Source organism: Heterocephalus glaber, unplaced genomic scaffold (assembly GCF_053883595.1).
Source record: "Heterocephalus glaber isolate CG9 unplaced genomic scaffold, H.glaber_assembly_v1.0 deba00001504, whole genome shotgun sequence".
NCBI classification, from domain to species: Eukaryota; Metazoa; Chordata; class Mammalia; order Rodentia; family Bathyergidae; genus Heterocephalus; species Heterocephalus glaber.
The window spans coordinates 55,944,508-55,958,668 of NW_028258324.1; the positions used below are offsets into that span (position 1 = coordinate 55,944,508).

At 39.4% G+C, this 14,161-nt stretch overlaps 1 protein-coding gene across 3 annotated transcripts in view; it reads left to right on the forward strand.

Moving 5' to 3' along the window:
- Window positions 1-14,161, forward strand: part of Usp13 (ubiquitin specific peptidase 13) — a 111,082-nt gene that overhangs the window by 83,299 nt on the left and 13,622 nt on the right. Inside the window, exons 14-20 of one of the 3 annotated variants that reach the window (XM_087186560.1) lie at window positions 2,506-2,594; window positions 4,988-5,110; window positions 6,450-6,476; window positions 6,935-7,078; window positions 11,610-11,776; window positions 12,734-12,805; window positions 13,712-13,865. In XM_087186560.1, the coding sequence (XP_087042686.1) occupies window positions 2,506-2,594; window positions 4,988-5,110; window positions 6,450-6,476; window positions 6,935-7,078; window positions 11,610-11,776; window positions 12,734-12,805; window positions 13,712-13,865 (776 nt within the window). The remainder of the gene's footprint in view (window positions 1-2,505; window positions 2,595-4,987; window positions 5,111-6,449; window positions 6,477-6,934; window positions 7,079-11,609; window positions 11,777-12,733; window positions 12,806-13,711; window positions 13,866-14,161) is intronic. The other 2 variants (XM_004834639.3, XM_004834640.3) reach the window with 2 other exon arrangements.

Consider the following 14,161-nt stretch of genomic DNA (forward strand, 5'->3'; position numbering starts at 1 on the left):
GTCTGAATAACTTGAGGGAAAGGGATGGGTTGTATTTTTTTTCTTAATAAAGTCTTCATGGTATTTTTGGCTTAATTGTAATCAGTGAGCAATTGTCATTTTAAATAATGTTAATAGGTTGTCAACAGAAAACACAGTAGTGTTGTCAGGACTTATTCTAGGAACTTTATAGTTTTACTTCATTTAATTGCCGTAACAACTTTTTGAAATATATTGGTTATTCATCTAGGGGTGGCCAACTTTTTGGCCTGGGCCACACTGAGTGAGGAAGAATTGACTTGGGCTGCACATAAAGTAGATGACATAGTTAATGTATATAAAAAACAAAATTTCCTTTTTTAAGAAAATATTTTTTGTTATAACATTCAAAATAGAGGTGAGCATTCTGTGGGTCATGGGTGGGGTGTGCCTGAATTTCTTTTTGAATGATTCACATTCTGACAGTCTTTACTGAAAATGCATAGCTTTCCAGGAAAAATTTTAATTACAGGGATTTTAAGAATAAAAGAACCTGCAGAGCATAACTTACAATTTTGCTGGATTTGATGAACAAACTTGGTATCACCAAACTGTTATTAATGAGTGCAAAATGTCACTTTCTACATTAATTTGAACACATATGTATCGAGCAGTCACTGAATGTATGATTCAACTTAAGATCCCGTGGAAGTTACAAAGATGAATAAAGAATGTGGCAAATACAATGTAGGAACCATCTAGTCTGCTTTCTCATGCTCTTAGGTTGGTGGTTACCCATAACAAAATGATGGGTTAAGTTATTGTCCATCCTCTGCCCCAACCTCACGCTTTCCACTCCCCCTGCCCTGGGACTACCATGTGAAACCTCACCCAGACACTGACTGCAGCCCAACAGCAGGACCCTGGGGGCTCCTGCATCACATTTTACAAATCATCAATTTGCTGATGACTTTTGGTTGATTGCACTTTGGGCTGATTACATAGTTTTCCAGATTTTAGGTTAATGTAAGAGGAGATCAGAAAGAAAGTTTTTACATTTGTTGAAAATATAATACCTAATGGTAAAATTGAGGACTGGGCTACATTAAATAAGAATGATGCTAACTACTGCTTCCCGAAAGGTTGAAAACCTAATTAGAGTGGACATACATTTCTGGAGCGAGAGCCAGGATAATAATCAATTTCTTAGGATGACAAAGCCTCGGTTTCCTGAACAGCTCCCTTACAATATTGCCTGTAGACTTCTACCATCCTTGTGGATGGAGACTATAAAATATAGAGAAGTTCTACAACTTGTCTGGGTTATAATGCAGGTTAGTAACAGACCAAGTCAGTGTCCAAAATCTCATGGGTTGACAAAATTCATTCCAATTCCTTAGGTGTGCACAGATCTTACTACTGTGCCGAGAGGTTTTACATTACTTCATGAACATTGCACAGTGCTAGCAATAGAAAATCCAATTGTTAGATGTAAAAACAGAGTCTCAAGAGGACAGTGATTTGCCCAGATTTGTGTGAATTAAGAGTATATCTACATGTTTCTACTTTTTTTGTTCATGCCCTACCCTGTTATGGCTCCTCTTCTACACTAGGGGGCAGCAGTGCATTTGCATTTGCTCTGTGAATTCTGGAACACTATGTTCCAAATAGAAGGCAGTAGCTCAGATTTGAAAAGTGGAATCTGGGGCAGGGAGTTCCAGAATCTTTTATCTTAAAGGTGTGTGTAGTACTTGTCTACAGCTCATTTTCTGCTTTATGCATACCTAACACTCATTATAGTCAAAATAAGATGGTAAATGTGGAATAAATGAGGTCAGAACAAGTATAAATTTCATTTACAAATTAAATAATTGGTGTGTAAAATTGTCAAACCCAACTGCAGGCATTTGTCCTTCCTAAAGGTTTGAAGGAACTAAAGATACTGTACATATGTATTAATTTTAACATTTAAGAATCAGACTAAGATAGTTTACTATAGATTGCCATAACATAGCTACTCTGAAGAGCCATGTGACCATGGATTTAGTATTTCATAAAGTCCTGGGATTTCCATTAGTCAATCCCAGCCTAAGTTAAACTATACTTACGCCAGCTCTGTGACTCTTGGTAGGGGAGTGGATGGGGGTGTTTCAGGGCCACTTGGGGAGCTTTACAGACAAGTAATGCAGACAATAACTATAAAGACCTATAAGTATATACTCTAAATTCCAACAAGGATTTTGGAAAAACAAACGGAAATATAAAATGGCACAGCAAAGTAAAAGGAATAATTTTGAAATAGGCCCCAAATCACTCTCAGGGCCCAGCATTCTCCCTCATTACACATTTTCTGCTTGTGGCGAGGCCAGGACAAGTGAGCAGGTGTGAATGAGTGTGTGCACACTTATATGACAGTGTGTGTGTTCCTTTTCTCAGGTCGATCATCAGAATTACAAGGCGGGCTTCAGACAGAGATTATTTTACTTCTTGAACTGTATTCAACATTCTTTTTGCCTTGTTTGATTGATATCCCCTTGTGTTTCCCAGAACATCTCGCTTTGCCTCATTCCCCGAATACTTGGTAGTGCAGATAAAGAAGTTCACTTTTGGTCTTGACTGGGTTCCCAAAAAATTTGGTAGGTATCTTTTGCATGTTTTTTCTTAAAACATCAAGCTAACCATTTAAAACACCTGACAGGTGAAAGAGCCCGAGTAGCCGGCTGCCACAGTTCCATTTCATTCTTTTTTCCCCATTATTCCCACCTTTCTCTTTCAAATCAGAATATGTGTAAGCACTGATAATAAAAATTACCACTTGCTTAACCATCTCTCCACGAATGGGTTCTGGAATGACTGACTTCTTTTTTTTTTTTGTACTGGGCATTGAACTCTGCTCCTTGAGCTTGCGAGGCAGGCGGTGGAACCACTGAGCCAAATCCCCGGCCCTATGGAATGACTGACTTCTAAGAGTGCTCACATGATCAAATGAAGAGCACTTGTTACTGTGTATGCAGATGGCCTGGGATCCTGGTAAAATGCAGATCCTGATTTGGCCATCTCAAGTGGGCCTGAGATTCTGTTTCTGACAGCCTCCCTGGGAATGCTGGCCAAGACCACACTTTGAGTGGCAAGTAGTTGAAGATAATCTCTGCCTCTGAGGCAGGCAGGTGCAACTAATGAGATTCACTTAAATCATACAAATTTTACTAAGATAAAACAGTTGCATTAAACAGTCAACAAAAGAAATGTGATGTTGGTTTCCCTGGGCTTGCTTCTTGCTAATTTTAAAGGCTCTCGTTAGAGGCTCACTTTTCAGACAACACAGAACAGTGTTTTCCACCAGTGTGATCCAATACGAAGCTCCAAGGTTGTCCTCAGTGCAGTGGAAGGGGCTACAGTTTTACCCTCTGCCATTTCTCAAGAAAATACCTCAGACTGTCAGGCACTTGCATTTTTGTTTTTGAACACTCAAGGAACCAAAACAAAGCTAGATGAGGTGAGTCTTAGGGTTAAATGAGCACTCATAGAAGGGAGATAGGCCAGAAGAACACAGACTCAGCTGGAGAGCCCTCCCAGGAGGCCCTGGTGCTCCTGGTACCCAGGGCTTTGCCATGAGAAGTTGTGCCGGGCTGTTCCTGATGCTGCAGGAGCCCCTTGCTTTTCCTGCCGTGAGGGTTTGGAAGCAGAGGGGACTGAGGGCAGGGTGCCGATCACTCAGCCGCTCTGCAGGACCCTGAAAGTCTTGAAGTACTTGACTCATTCTAATGGCTTTGAACAGCTAAGAAAAGAGTTTTCGTAGCCCTTGAAATTTCTGTCAAGGAACAAAAATTTGAATCAGAGTTTATTGACTTACTGAGTTTAGAAGAGTCCTGAAGCTGAGCCTGAATTGTTTATTGAACCTGAATCTTTCTCTTGGGGAAGATTTGTATCTGTTTTGTTGGTCAGGTTTTGTTGGTTTTGCTGCCCCCTGAAATTGGAATTTGTTAAAGCCTAGCTTTGTCCTTTGGTTTTAAAATATGATTTTATATACCTGGCATCATAAATGATTTGGGGGACAATATTTTTCAGATTTTCTTTGCTAGCCCAAAAGACATATCTTGCATCAGCATGTGAACTTATTTTTAGTTATTATCTTATCTGAATATCTGTAGTACTAAATCTTGACACGTTATTAGGCTGATAAATTGAATTTGAGAAAGTCAACATAAGAATAACTGAGTCAGTAGATTTAAAAAATGTACTCCAAGGACTAATACACTTCAGATTCAAATAATTTTAAAAACTTCATTCTTTGTCACCATAGTTAGAATGATCATGGTACTCATTGTGATCTGAGATAAAGTACAGACTAGGGGTTGCAAACTCAAATGCCTAACAAGGACTGAGTAATAATCTAAATGAAAGAAGTAAACTAGGTATGAGAAATACATAGCCATCTTGATCTGGCTGGGACATTCCCACTTAGGCTAAATACATAAATTAGAAAAACATTTCTCTACCCTAAGAATCAGAACAGCAGAAGTATGATGTGTAGGGCTGTAGCGGTGATAGGGCTCAGGAGAGTCTGTGTCCGACTGTTGCAGACTTACAGACTGCAAGGTGAAGATCAGCTCCCAACAGCTGTCACCAGACAAGCATGTGCTCCAGCTTTATGTTTTTCAAAATAATCTGGAAGCTGAATTTTTAAATTAAATCTACTTATTTAAAACTTGGGACATATTTCTAACATTTTAAAAACACCAAATAGAATGTGTTTGGGCCACCAGTGGTCTGTGGGTTGCAGTCTGTGGTCTGAGGCTGAACCGATTTGTTCTTGTTTAGTGCAAAATCCTGCCACACTCTGTACTTTGCCCAGACTCTCCGTTAACCTCTCATTAGTCTCGATGAAGCTCCTGGCCTTGTGATGTATGTGCTGAAAAGCCTCCTTTAGCTCCTCCTGGATACATGCATGCAGAGTGTGTAGTGCTGGTTTTAAAATGGTTATAAGTTTATGGAGAGTCCAGTCCCTACAATCTCTCTCATTTTGCAGATGTTTCTATTGATATGCCAGATCTACTTGATATCAACCATCTCCGAGCCAGAGGGTTACAGCCAGGAGAGGAGGAACTTCCAGACATCAGCCCTCCCATAGTCATTCCTGATGACTCCAAAGGTACCACGTCCTGCTGGGAGGATGTTCTCTACTTGCCACCTTCCTTTACAGGAACGGTCACTTTCTTCCCCTTCTTATGGAGTCCCTTCCTGTGATGTAGCCTAGCACAGGCACACAGCTCCAAGGTGTGGCTGCAGCTTGTACTGTTAAAATTCACATTGGAAGAGGCGCAGAGCCAGCATGAGTAGTTGAAATGGACAATTTTTAGATTATGTTGCCTCTGGCTTTGGCTTCGTCCCTATTTCTGCTTCTTTCCAAATGGGAGAAAAAGGAATATGTTTACCCCCTATTGAGAAGAAAAAGTATTTTTTCAGTAGGCTTTTAGTTTAGGGGAGCTGTGTTTTTCTTGGACATCAGAAAAAGGAAATTGAATGGGGTGTGTTGATTTTAAAAGTCTTGATCATATTTCACCTCCCCAGTTTTGTCAGTGCTTCATAGGAAGGGAGTGGTTTGAGTTTCTTGTTCACTCTGTGACTGTTAAGTTGGTCATTGTTCAGAATACATAACTTTAAAAAGAGAAAAGTTCATGCAAAAAATAGTTGCTTCATCTTTGAGAGTTTAAAAATTGTGTCAGAAAATTCTTGGTTTAATTATTAGCTCAGTTATTCTGATGAAATCAGCCTCTTCTTGGCTTTGTTTGCTCTTCATCTTCCTAATGAGTTCATTAGGTAAATTAGCTAATAATGAAGCGCACTCTGGGCCTCTCTGCCGAAGGCTTTGCATCAGTTGAGCAGTGAGTGTTATTGGTGATCCTCAGTGCAAAAAAAGAGAAGTCCAGAGGAGCAGGAGGGATCCAAGAGTGATAGGCTTGTCTGTTAGATTGCTCTCCAACAGAAAGTCAGATGCTGAACTGCAGACACAGAAGAGAAAGGAACTGCAGACACAGAAGAGAAAGGAACTGCATGTGAGACCCTCCAGGTCGTGTAGACAGGAGTTAGGTATGAAAGTAACCTCCTTTTGGGGATCAGAGAAAGGAGATGTATGAGCAGCAGAGAAGCACAAGCTGGTTTATTAGGACTGCTTCCCCTTTTTCTAATGTTCAAAACAAAACCCTTGGGTTGTAATTATACAGAGTTGTTAGAAATACACCCAGAGAAATTATTTAGTTTGTTAAGATGCTAATCAGAACATCCTGTTTTATCAGTTCTGAATGCCTACAACCTGTGATTTCCCTCTTTACTATAAGCATTTTGTGTTGTGCAGGCTGAGATGGTATATGTGTACTCCTCTGGGCTGAGGGAGTTTGGGAATGCTTTGGATCTATGGTTTTACTTTCTGTAAAACTCATTGACATGGATTGGTTTGATCTCATTTTCTCTTCCTCTCCCTTCATTTGCAGATCGTCTGATGAACCAATTGATAGACCGTATGTACCTTTTAAAATGTCTTTGGGTGTCATGCAATTGTTTTCAGTCTGACACATTTTTCAGTCATAGTTCAGTACAGAGGCATTGTTCTGTTTGTGTGTATGGGAAGCCTTTCCCGAGTGGGAGCAATTCTTTGTCTGCAAGTTGAATAAGGAGCAAATGTGTGTGAGCCAGTGACAAGTGATGAGTGTCCTTGTAGCTCTGCAGAGCGACCATTAGTAGGAATGCCACCCAGGCCCGAGTGGGAATCACGCCGTGGCTATTTATATTGACCTAGTGATGCTATTTCTTCCCTCAGAGTATTTAAATAGCTTCAGAAAAGTAAAGCCATTGTCTAACACCTTCCAAAATAGCACTTTCTTTGGGTAACACATGGAGAAGGGGGTGAAGGGCCACTAAGACTAGATGAAATGGAGAGTTGACTTTTTCACATCTGAATACCCTGTTGTGCCTGCAGCCTCAGACATTGATGAGTCATCGGTGATGCAGCTGGCTGAGATGGGCTTCCCTCTGGAAGCCTGCCGGAAGGCTGTGTACTTTACTGGAAATATGGGAGCTGAGGTGGCCTTCAACTGGATCATTATCCACATGGAAGAGCCTGGTAGGTAGTGGGATTATGAAGTGGTTTTAGAGGTTGAGACGATTCTCAGTGATACTAAGCCCTGGTCCTTCCTTGTCCCCTGGGAGCATGTCCCCAGAAAAATGACTTTTCAGCTCATAATATTCTGCAGTAGTTAGACAAAGCCACAATCTATCTCTTCCTCTTCCTCCTCCTCCTCTTCTTCTTCTTCCTTCAGTAAGATATAGCTAGCTATTCTAAAATGTATAATTCAGTGGCAGAAAGATCACTAGAAAGATGTAGGATATACTTTCAGCTAAAAGATGATGAGGACTTAGAGTAGAAACATGCGCATAAAGAAATGGACGCCCTTTAGTTAGCTTTTTCTTTTATCTGCCTTATTAAGATTTAATTCATCTGTCCACATATTGAAAGTGTACATTCCAATGATTTTTAGTAAACTTGTGACTATGCAAACATTATTACTAATTTTAGAATGTTTTTGTCCACCTAAAAGAGAAATCCTGCATACATTAATGGTCACTTCCCCATTTTTCTCCTGTCCCTACTTCCTCGTAATCACTAATCTACTTTCTGGATCTATGACTATGTCTATTTTGGACATTTCCTATAATTGAACTAGTGCAATATGAGACCTTTTGTGTCTACTTTTTATTGCTTACCATAATGTCTTCAAGGTTCCTGAGTTGTAGCATGTATCTTTACTTCATTCCTTTTTATGATCAAATAATATTTCACAGTATGGACATATTACATTTTATCCTCTCATCAATCGATGGACTTTTGGGTTGTTTCCACCTTTTAGATTTTATTCATAATTCTGCTGTAAACATTTGCTTGGATGGTTTATGTGGATAAATATTTTTGTTTCATTTGAGTAGAATTGCTGTGTCATATGGTAACTTCGTATTTAACTTCTTGAGGAACTACCAAACTATTTTACAGAGTGACTAAACTATTTTACATTACTGTTAATGGTAAATGAGAGCTTCATTTTCTCCACAACCTCACTAACCCTTGTTATTATCTCTTTTATTATACCTATTCCAGTGGATGTGAAGTGTTTTCTAATTTTGATTTTGAGTTGCATTTTTATAATGACTAAAGATGGTGAATATCTTGTTATATATTTGTTGGCCATTGGTATGTCTTTGTTGGAGAATTGCCTATCAATCTTTTGCCCTCCACCCCTTTGGTGGTGCTAGGAATTGAACCTCAGGCCTTATGCATGCTAAGTAAATGAACTATATCCCCAGTCCCATTCTTTACCCATTTAAAAATTTATTTATGTATCTATGTATTTATTATTTGTAAATGAGGTCATTTGGTCTTATGGACATACCATTTTCAGTCCAGAATCCAATCCATGTAACAGATATAATTTGACCTGATAGACCTGTTTTTCATCCATGCGTTTTTTAAAAAAAGGAACTCAGTGCCAATTATGCTCAAGTTTAGCAGAAACTGAAGGTGGTCAATACGCAAGAATAAATGTTGTGCAATTATCGCTTGGTCTTTATTTTCCTCACATGGAAGATACTGTGCTGGGTATGTTTTCACATTCTACATCACCTGTTGCAGAATGACTATAAATGGTCCTAGGTGAGGTGAATATGATGTAAGTATTTAAGTAAAACCAACCATTATACTGTCATTTTAAATGACATTCAGCAATGGTCAGGAAATTGGGACATAGAGAAAAGCCTGTTATGTATGCTGAGGGAAAAAGTTGGAGTCTCATGAACATAATATACTCTGAAACCCTAGGGAAACTCAGCATCTTAGTTACTTTTCTCATTGTTGGGACAAAATACCCGACAACTACAAGTTAAAGGAGGAAAGGTTTATTTAGCTCACAGTTTGTAGAGGTTTCAGTCCATAGTTGGCTGGCTCCAAGGCAGGGTGGCATGGCAGAGGGGCATCACAGAGGAGAAACAGTCCATGGCAGGGTAGGAAGAGGCAGCAGCAGTAGCAGAGAGCCTTCTTTTTCCTTTATCCCATCTGGGCTGCAAGCCTATTGATTAGTGCCATCCACACCCAGGGTGAGCCTTCCCATTATGCATACCTAGAACAATGCTAAATGGACTAATTTAGTTATCACACACCCTTAATCCACATTCACCCACCCTGGATCCAGCCACTTCTGAAAAGCTCCACCTATGAGCACTTGAGGCTTTGGGTGAGCATCTAGATGCAAGCTATAGCACTTGGGAAGCAGCAACTCGCTGACCCTAGACTAATAATTATTTTTGATCTAAGAAGGAATTGTAGTAAGTGTTGTGTAATGCAATGTTCACTAAAAACTTTCATGAACATAGGGACTACTTCTAAGGAAAACAGATCTATTGGATCATATAATTTGTTTCATGTTGTTCTCACTCAGGACATCCACCTGATTATCTGTTCATGTCCTGTAGCACGTATTAGAGAATGACCCCAAAATGGCCCTGCATGGGATAAACACTAGCCATGGAATTCAGGAGTTATACAATTTTGAGTGTCCTAAGACTGGAAAATCATTTTCATCAAGGCCTGTGTCATTCAAAGTAGCTGTGTTCATAGCCTACAACGGTTCCTGGACAACTGCTGTACTAGCTCTGTCATAGGTCAATGAAAAACAAATTTGGGGAACTAATGATTGACCTGCTCATCTTGACAACTTCATTGTCATCAAATCCTTTGGCCTCCGTTGAGCCTGTATTCACATTCTACATCACCATTGGACAATAGCAACAATCACCTGAATGAATTAATGCCAGGGAGCTAATAATCTGTAACGAACTTGTAATATATTTGAGCTACAATCTGTAATTTCCATTATACTGGAGATATGCAGTAACATTTAAAATGAGTTGAAATGGAGAACTTAGGAAGTAAATCACCTCTGTTATTTTAACATCTCTTCAGTAATCTGAGACATCATTAAAGTACCAGTATATTGAATGATAGGTTAATTTTGTTTTAAATTTTTCTTTTCTTTTTTTTAAGAGTGACTCAGCTTACAGAATACATCTATAATTGCAGATCTGCCTTGGTTACACATTTGGGCATCAGGTTCCTCCTTTTTTCCCATTTCTCCCTCATTAAAACAAGGGACATTGTGAGAACCGAATAAAATAATCATTTTGAAGTTATTTTAAGAAGGGTAAAGCAGATTCCTGGACCTTACCTCTACCAATGGCTTATCAGAAGTAACACTTTCAGGAAATGATAGATGAGCCATTCTTCACTGCTCAGGTGAAATAAACGAAGCCATGGTGAGTGGTAGCCATTGATTTTGGTTTTTTTTTTTGTACTGGGGATCGAACTCGGGTCCTTGCACTTGCAAGGCAGGCAGTGGAACCACTGAACTAAATCCCCGGCCCAGTTGTAGCTATTGTTGAAATGTTGAAGGATCTGAATACTATATAGGTGAATCTTGTGACCAACAATCCAATGCAGAGTGTGCATGGTTCTATCTTTACCAACAAGCTGAGACTTTAGCCAGTAAGCTTGGTACTTTAGCTGGGTGGGAGTAAGTAGGCATCACAGGAGAGGTCATCATATGTTTTGAGCTGAAGGGATTCAGATTCATGCTCATGATATTTTCTTCTGACAAGGAAGCTTAGTGAGCTTTTGTCATTTAGGCTTCCAGAGGTCTGCTAGGGTCAGCCTATCCCAGAACTCTAATTTAAAAAATATTTTTTTTCTGAACAAAATCTAAGCAGAACCAGTGAAAAACAAAGCAGAATGTTTCCAATGCTACTGACAATGATATCTGATGGTTACATTTTCAAAGAATCCTTGGAAAAATGGTGAAAATGGAGCAGCAACTTTGCAGTCTTCCCTGGGAAGTGTTATTGCATAATGGCTGAGACAGTTTGTAGCTGGATTACTCTAATTTCTATTGCTCCTGGAACTTGTACTTTAGGAACGAAAATCCTTTGCCCAGTTTTAATGAAGTTATTTGTCTTTTTATTGTTGAGTTCTACGAGTTCTTTTATATTCTGGATACAAGTCCCTTATCAGATATATGATTTATATGTATTTTTTCCATTCTGCTGTCTTTTTACTTTCTTGATGATGTCCTTTGAAGCACACACTTTAAATTTTTAATGAAGTCTAATGTACTTTTTAATGACTTGTGCTTTTTGTGTTTCATTTAAGAAGCCATTGCCTAACCCAATGCCACAAAAATTTACTTTTGTGTTTTCCTTTAAATGCTTTATAGTTTTGCCACCTACATTTAGGTCAGCGATCCATTTTGTTAGTTTTGTTTATGGTTTGAGATAGGGTCTGATTTCATTATTTTGTATGTGGACAGCTAGTTGTTCCAGCACTGTTTGTTGAAAAGAGTATCCTTTCCCTACTCAATGAGCTTGTTGAAAATCAATTGATCATAAGTATATTATTTCTAAACATTTGATTCAATTGACTTATGTATCTCTTTCATGAGAATCCCAGATTGTTGTGATTATTGTAATTTTGTAGGCATTTTTCTATCTTAACCCTCTATTTCAAGACCAAAAAAAAAAAAAAATTAAAAGCTTTGAGCATGATTTTTTTCCCTCAGATTTTGCCGAACCGCTGACCATGCCTGGTTATGGAGGAGCAGCGTCTGCTGGAGCCTCGGTATTTGGTGCTAGTGGGTTGGATAACCAGCCTCCAGAGGAAATTGTAGCTATCATTACCTCCATGGGATTCCAGAGAAATCAGGCTGTGCAGGCATTACGAGCAACGGTGAGCATGAAAAATTGTGTGTGGTGTGTGTGTGTGTGTGTGTGTGTGTGTATGTATGTATTTGTGTGTGTGTGAATATTTTCCTCATCCTGGAGGTGTTCTACATTTCAGTCAGTAGCAGTATAACTTCTCAATTTTGATCATTTTGAATCATGTTAATGGGACTCTGTACTCCACCATGGCCCATTAAGATTTATTTGCATATAATATATAAAGCTAAATTAAATGCTTGTAGGAATTGTACAGCAGATTTAAACATAATGAAATGATCAACCTTGGGCAAGATGACCAAACTGTAGGAAACTCCATATCATCTTGAATGTTTGTTAGTGGATGTATTGATCAGCTTTCTCATTATTGTAATAAACTACCTGAAACTTGCAACTTAAATGAGGAGAAGTTTATTTTTGGCTCATGTTTTTGGAGGTTTCAGTCCATGATCTGCTGGCTCCAAAGCAGAAACATCATGGCAGAAGGGTGTGGTAAAGCAAGGCTTCTCACTTCCTGGTTTCTGGAAAGCAGAGCACAGGGGAAGAGCCAGAGAGAGAGATACACCCTCCAAAGGCACACCCTCAGTGACCCACCTCCAACCAGGCCCCACCTCCTCACAGCACATTCAGCTGTGAACATCTGTGGGTTGATCTACTCATGACTATACCCCCCAAAATACAATCATCTTTCCAGGAGTGTCTTAACATAGAAAATTGATAAGTAAGATTAACTGGCACAGTGGGCCTCACAGATTTGACTCTAAGCTTGCTGTGGCCTAAAGCAAAGAGGGATGCTTGAGATTATGTGTTTAGTAAGAATTTTTTTTTTGGGTAAAATAATGCTTCTCTGATATTAAGACCTTGGAGAAATATGTCTTTAAATGTCATAATAGAAGGCTGAATGGCTCCTTGGAATTCTGTGCTGCTGTTTCTGCCTATAGTCAGAGAATGTTCTTCTGGTCATTAGGAATGTCCTGATATTATCAGGAGAGGAAGGACCATGAATCTAGAGGGAGGTGGAAATCTTCCTCTTGACAGTGTAGGTATCTGTTTGATATTTAGCGAAGGCACTTTCTTTTTTAACATCCTTTCTTTGTCATGTCATAATCCACTTTTTAGTGCTTTTTAGCACTTCCTTCCTGCTAATCTTGAGTGGGTGCATGCTAAGCTCTATTGTCGAGATCACAGAGGCTCATGTGTGGCTTGTGGAGATGTGGCTGGAATGGTATGTTTCCCTTTGAAGTGCTTACAATATCTCAGCAGGGTACTTTTTTGTGCCTCATTTATTTTATTTGCCTGACTGTTTCATTGGATTTTTGACTCTGTTTAAATAAAGTTTTTAAACTTCTAGTGATACCACAAATAAGGGAGATTGGAAAAGCTTTCATGGTGAATTGATTTGAACTGTGGAGAGTTCATTTTAAACAGTCAATCATTATCTAAGCCATTGATCTGGTCTCTACTGCAATTTGGCCATTCTACCAACACTGGGGAGAGGAGGCACTAATACAATACTCTTGTTGGTGCCCCTCTATCTTGTAGAGTTACCTGCAGAAAATAAAGTTGGTAGGAAAAGTAGTTTGTGTAATTATTGTGGCTGTAGAAAGGGCTGCACTTAAACGAGTGCCCCGTTGGCATTCTACACCCATCATTATCAGCACCAACCTGTAGAAGTGCTGAGCTAAGACTGATAGGAGCTTTGGAAATGCTGATCTGCTATTCAGAACTGTTTCCCAGTGAATCCAATTACAGACCTTGGTTGGGGACTTGCCAAGTGCCAGGCCAATGTGCATGTCATATGCAGAGTCAGAGCTTCCTACTCAGAGCCACTTAGGACTAATGAATTCAGTCTTCCTCCCCTATCTGGCTGACATGCAGTTCAAACGATCAAAATGTAATGAAGCCTGGGGACTTCATGCATTATAAAATTGATTTATTTTATTAGAACAATAACCTGGAAAGAGCACTGGATTGGATCTTTAGCCACCCTGAGTTTGAAGAGGACAGCGACTTTGTGATTGAGATGGAGAATAATGCCAATGCCAACATTATTTCTGAGGCCAAGCCTGAAGGACCTAGAGTCAAGGATGGCTCTGGAAGTAAGTTCTTGCCCCCAAAATTGTTTCAGAGTTCATGACTGTGCATTCAGCTCATGCCCTTCCCCTCATCACTATGTATCTGAACCTTTGCCATCATTCAAAAGTTAACACAGATCTTGTTTTCTCTTAAGTGGTGCCTTTTTTCACTTTTTATAAGCCACAGTGATCTGATAAAGTCTCAAGGTACTTAGAATGCACCTAGTATCTAGTGGTAGTAGTAGTAGTATTAGTACCTACTGGTCGTAATAGTTGTGTGCATGTGTGTGTCTGTATGTGTGGTTGTGTGTGTGTGTAAG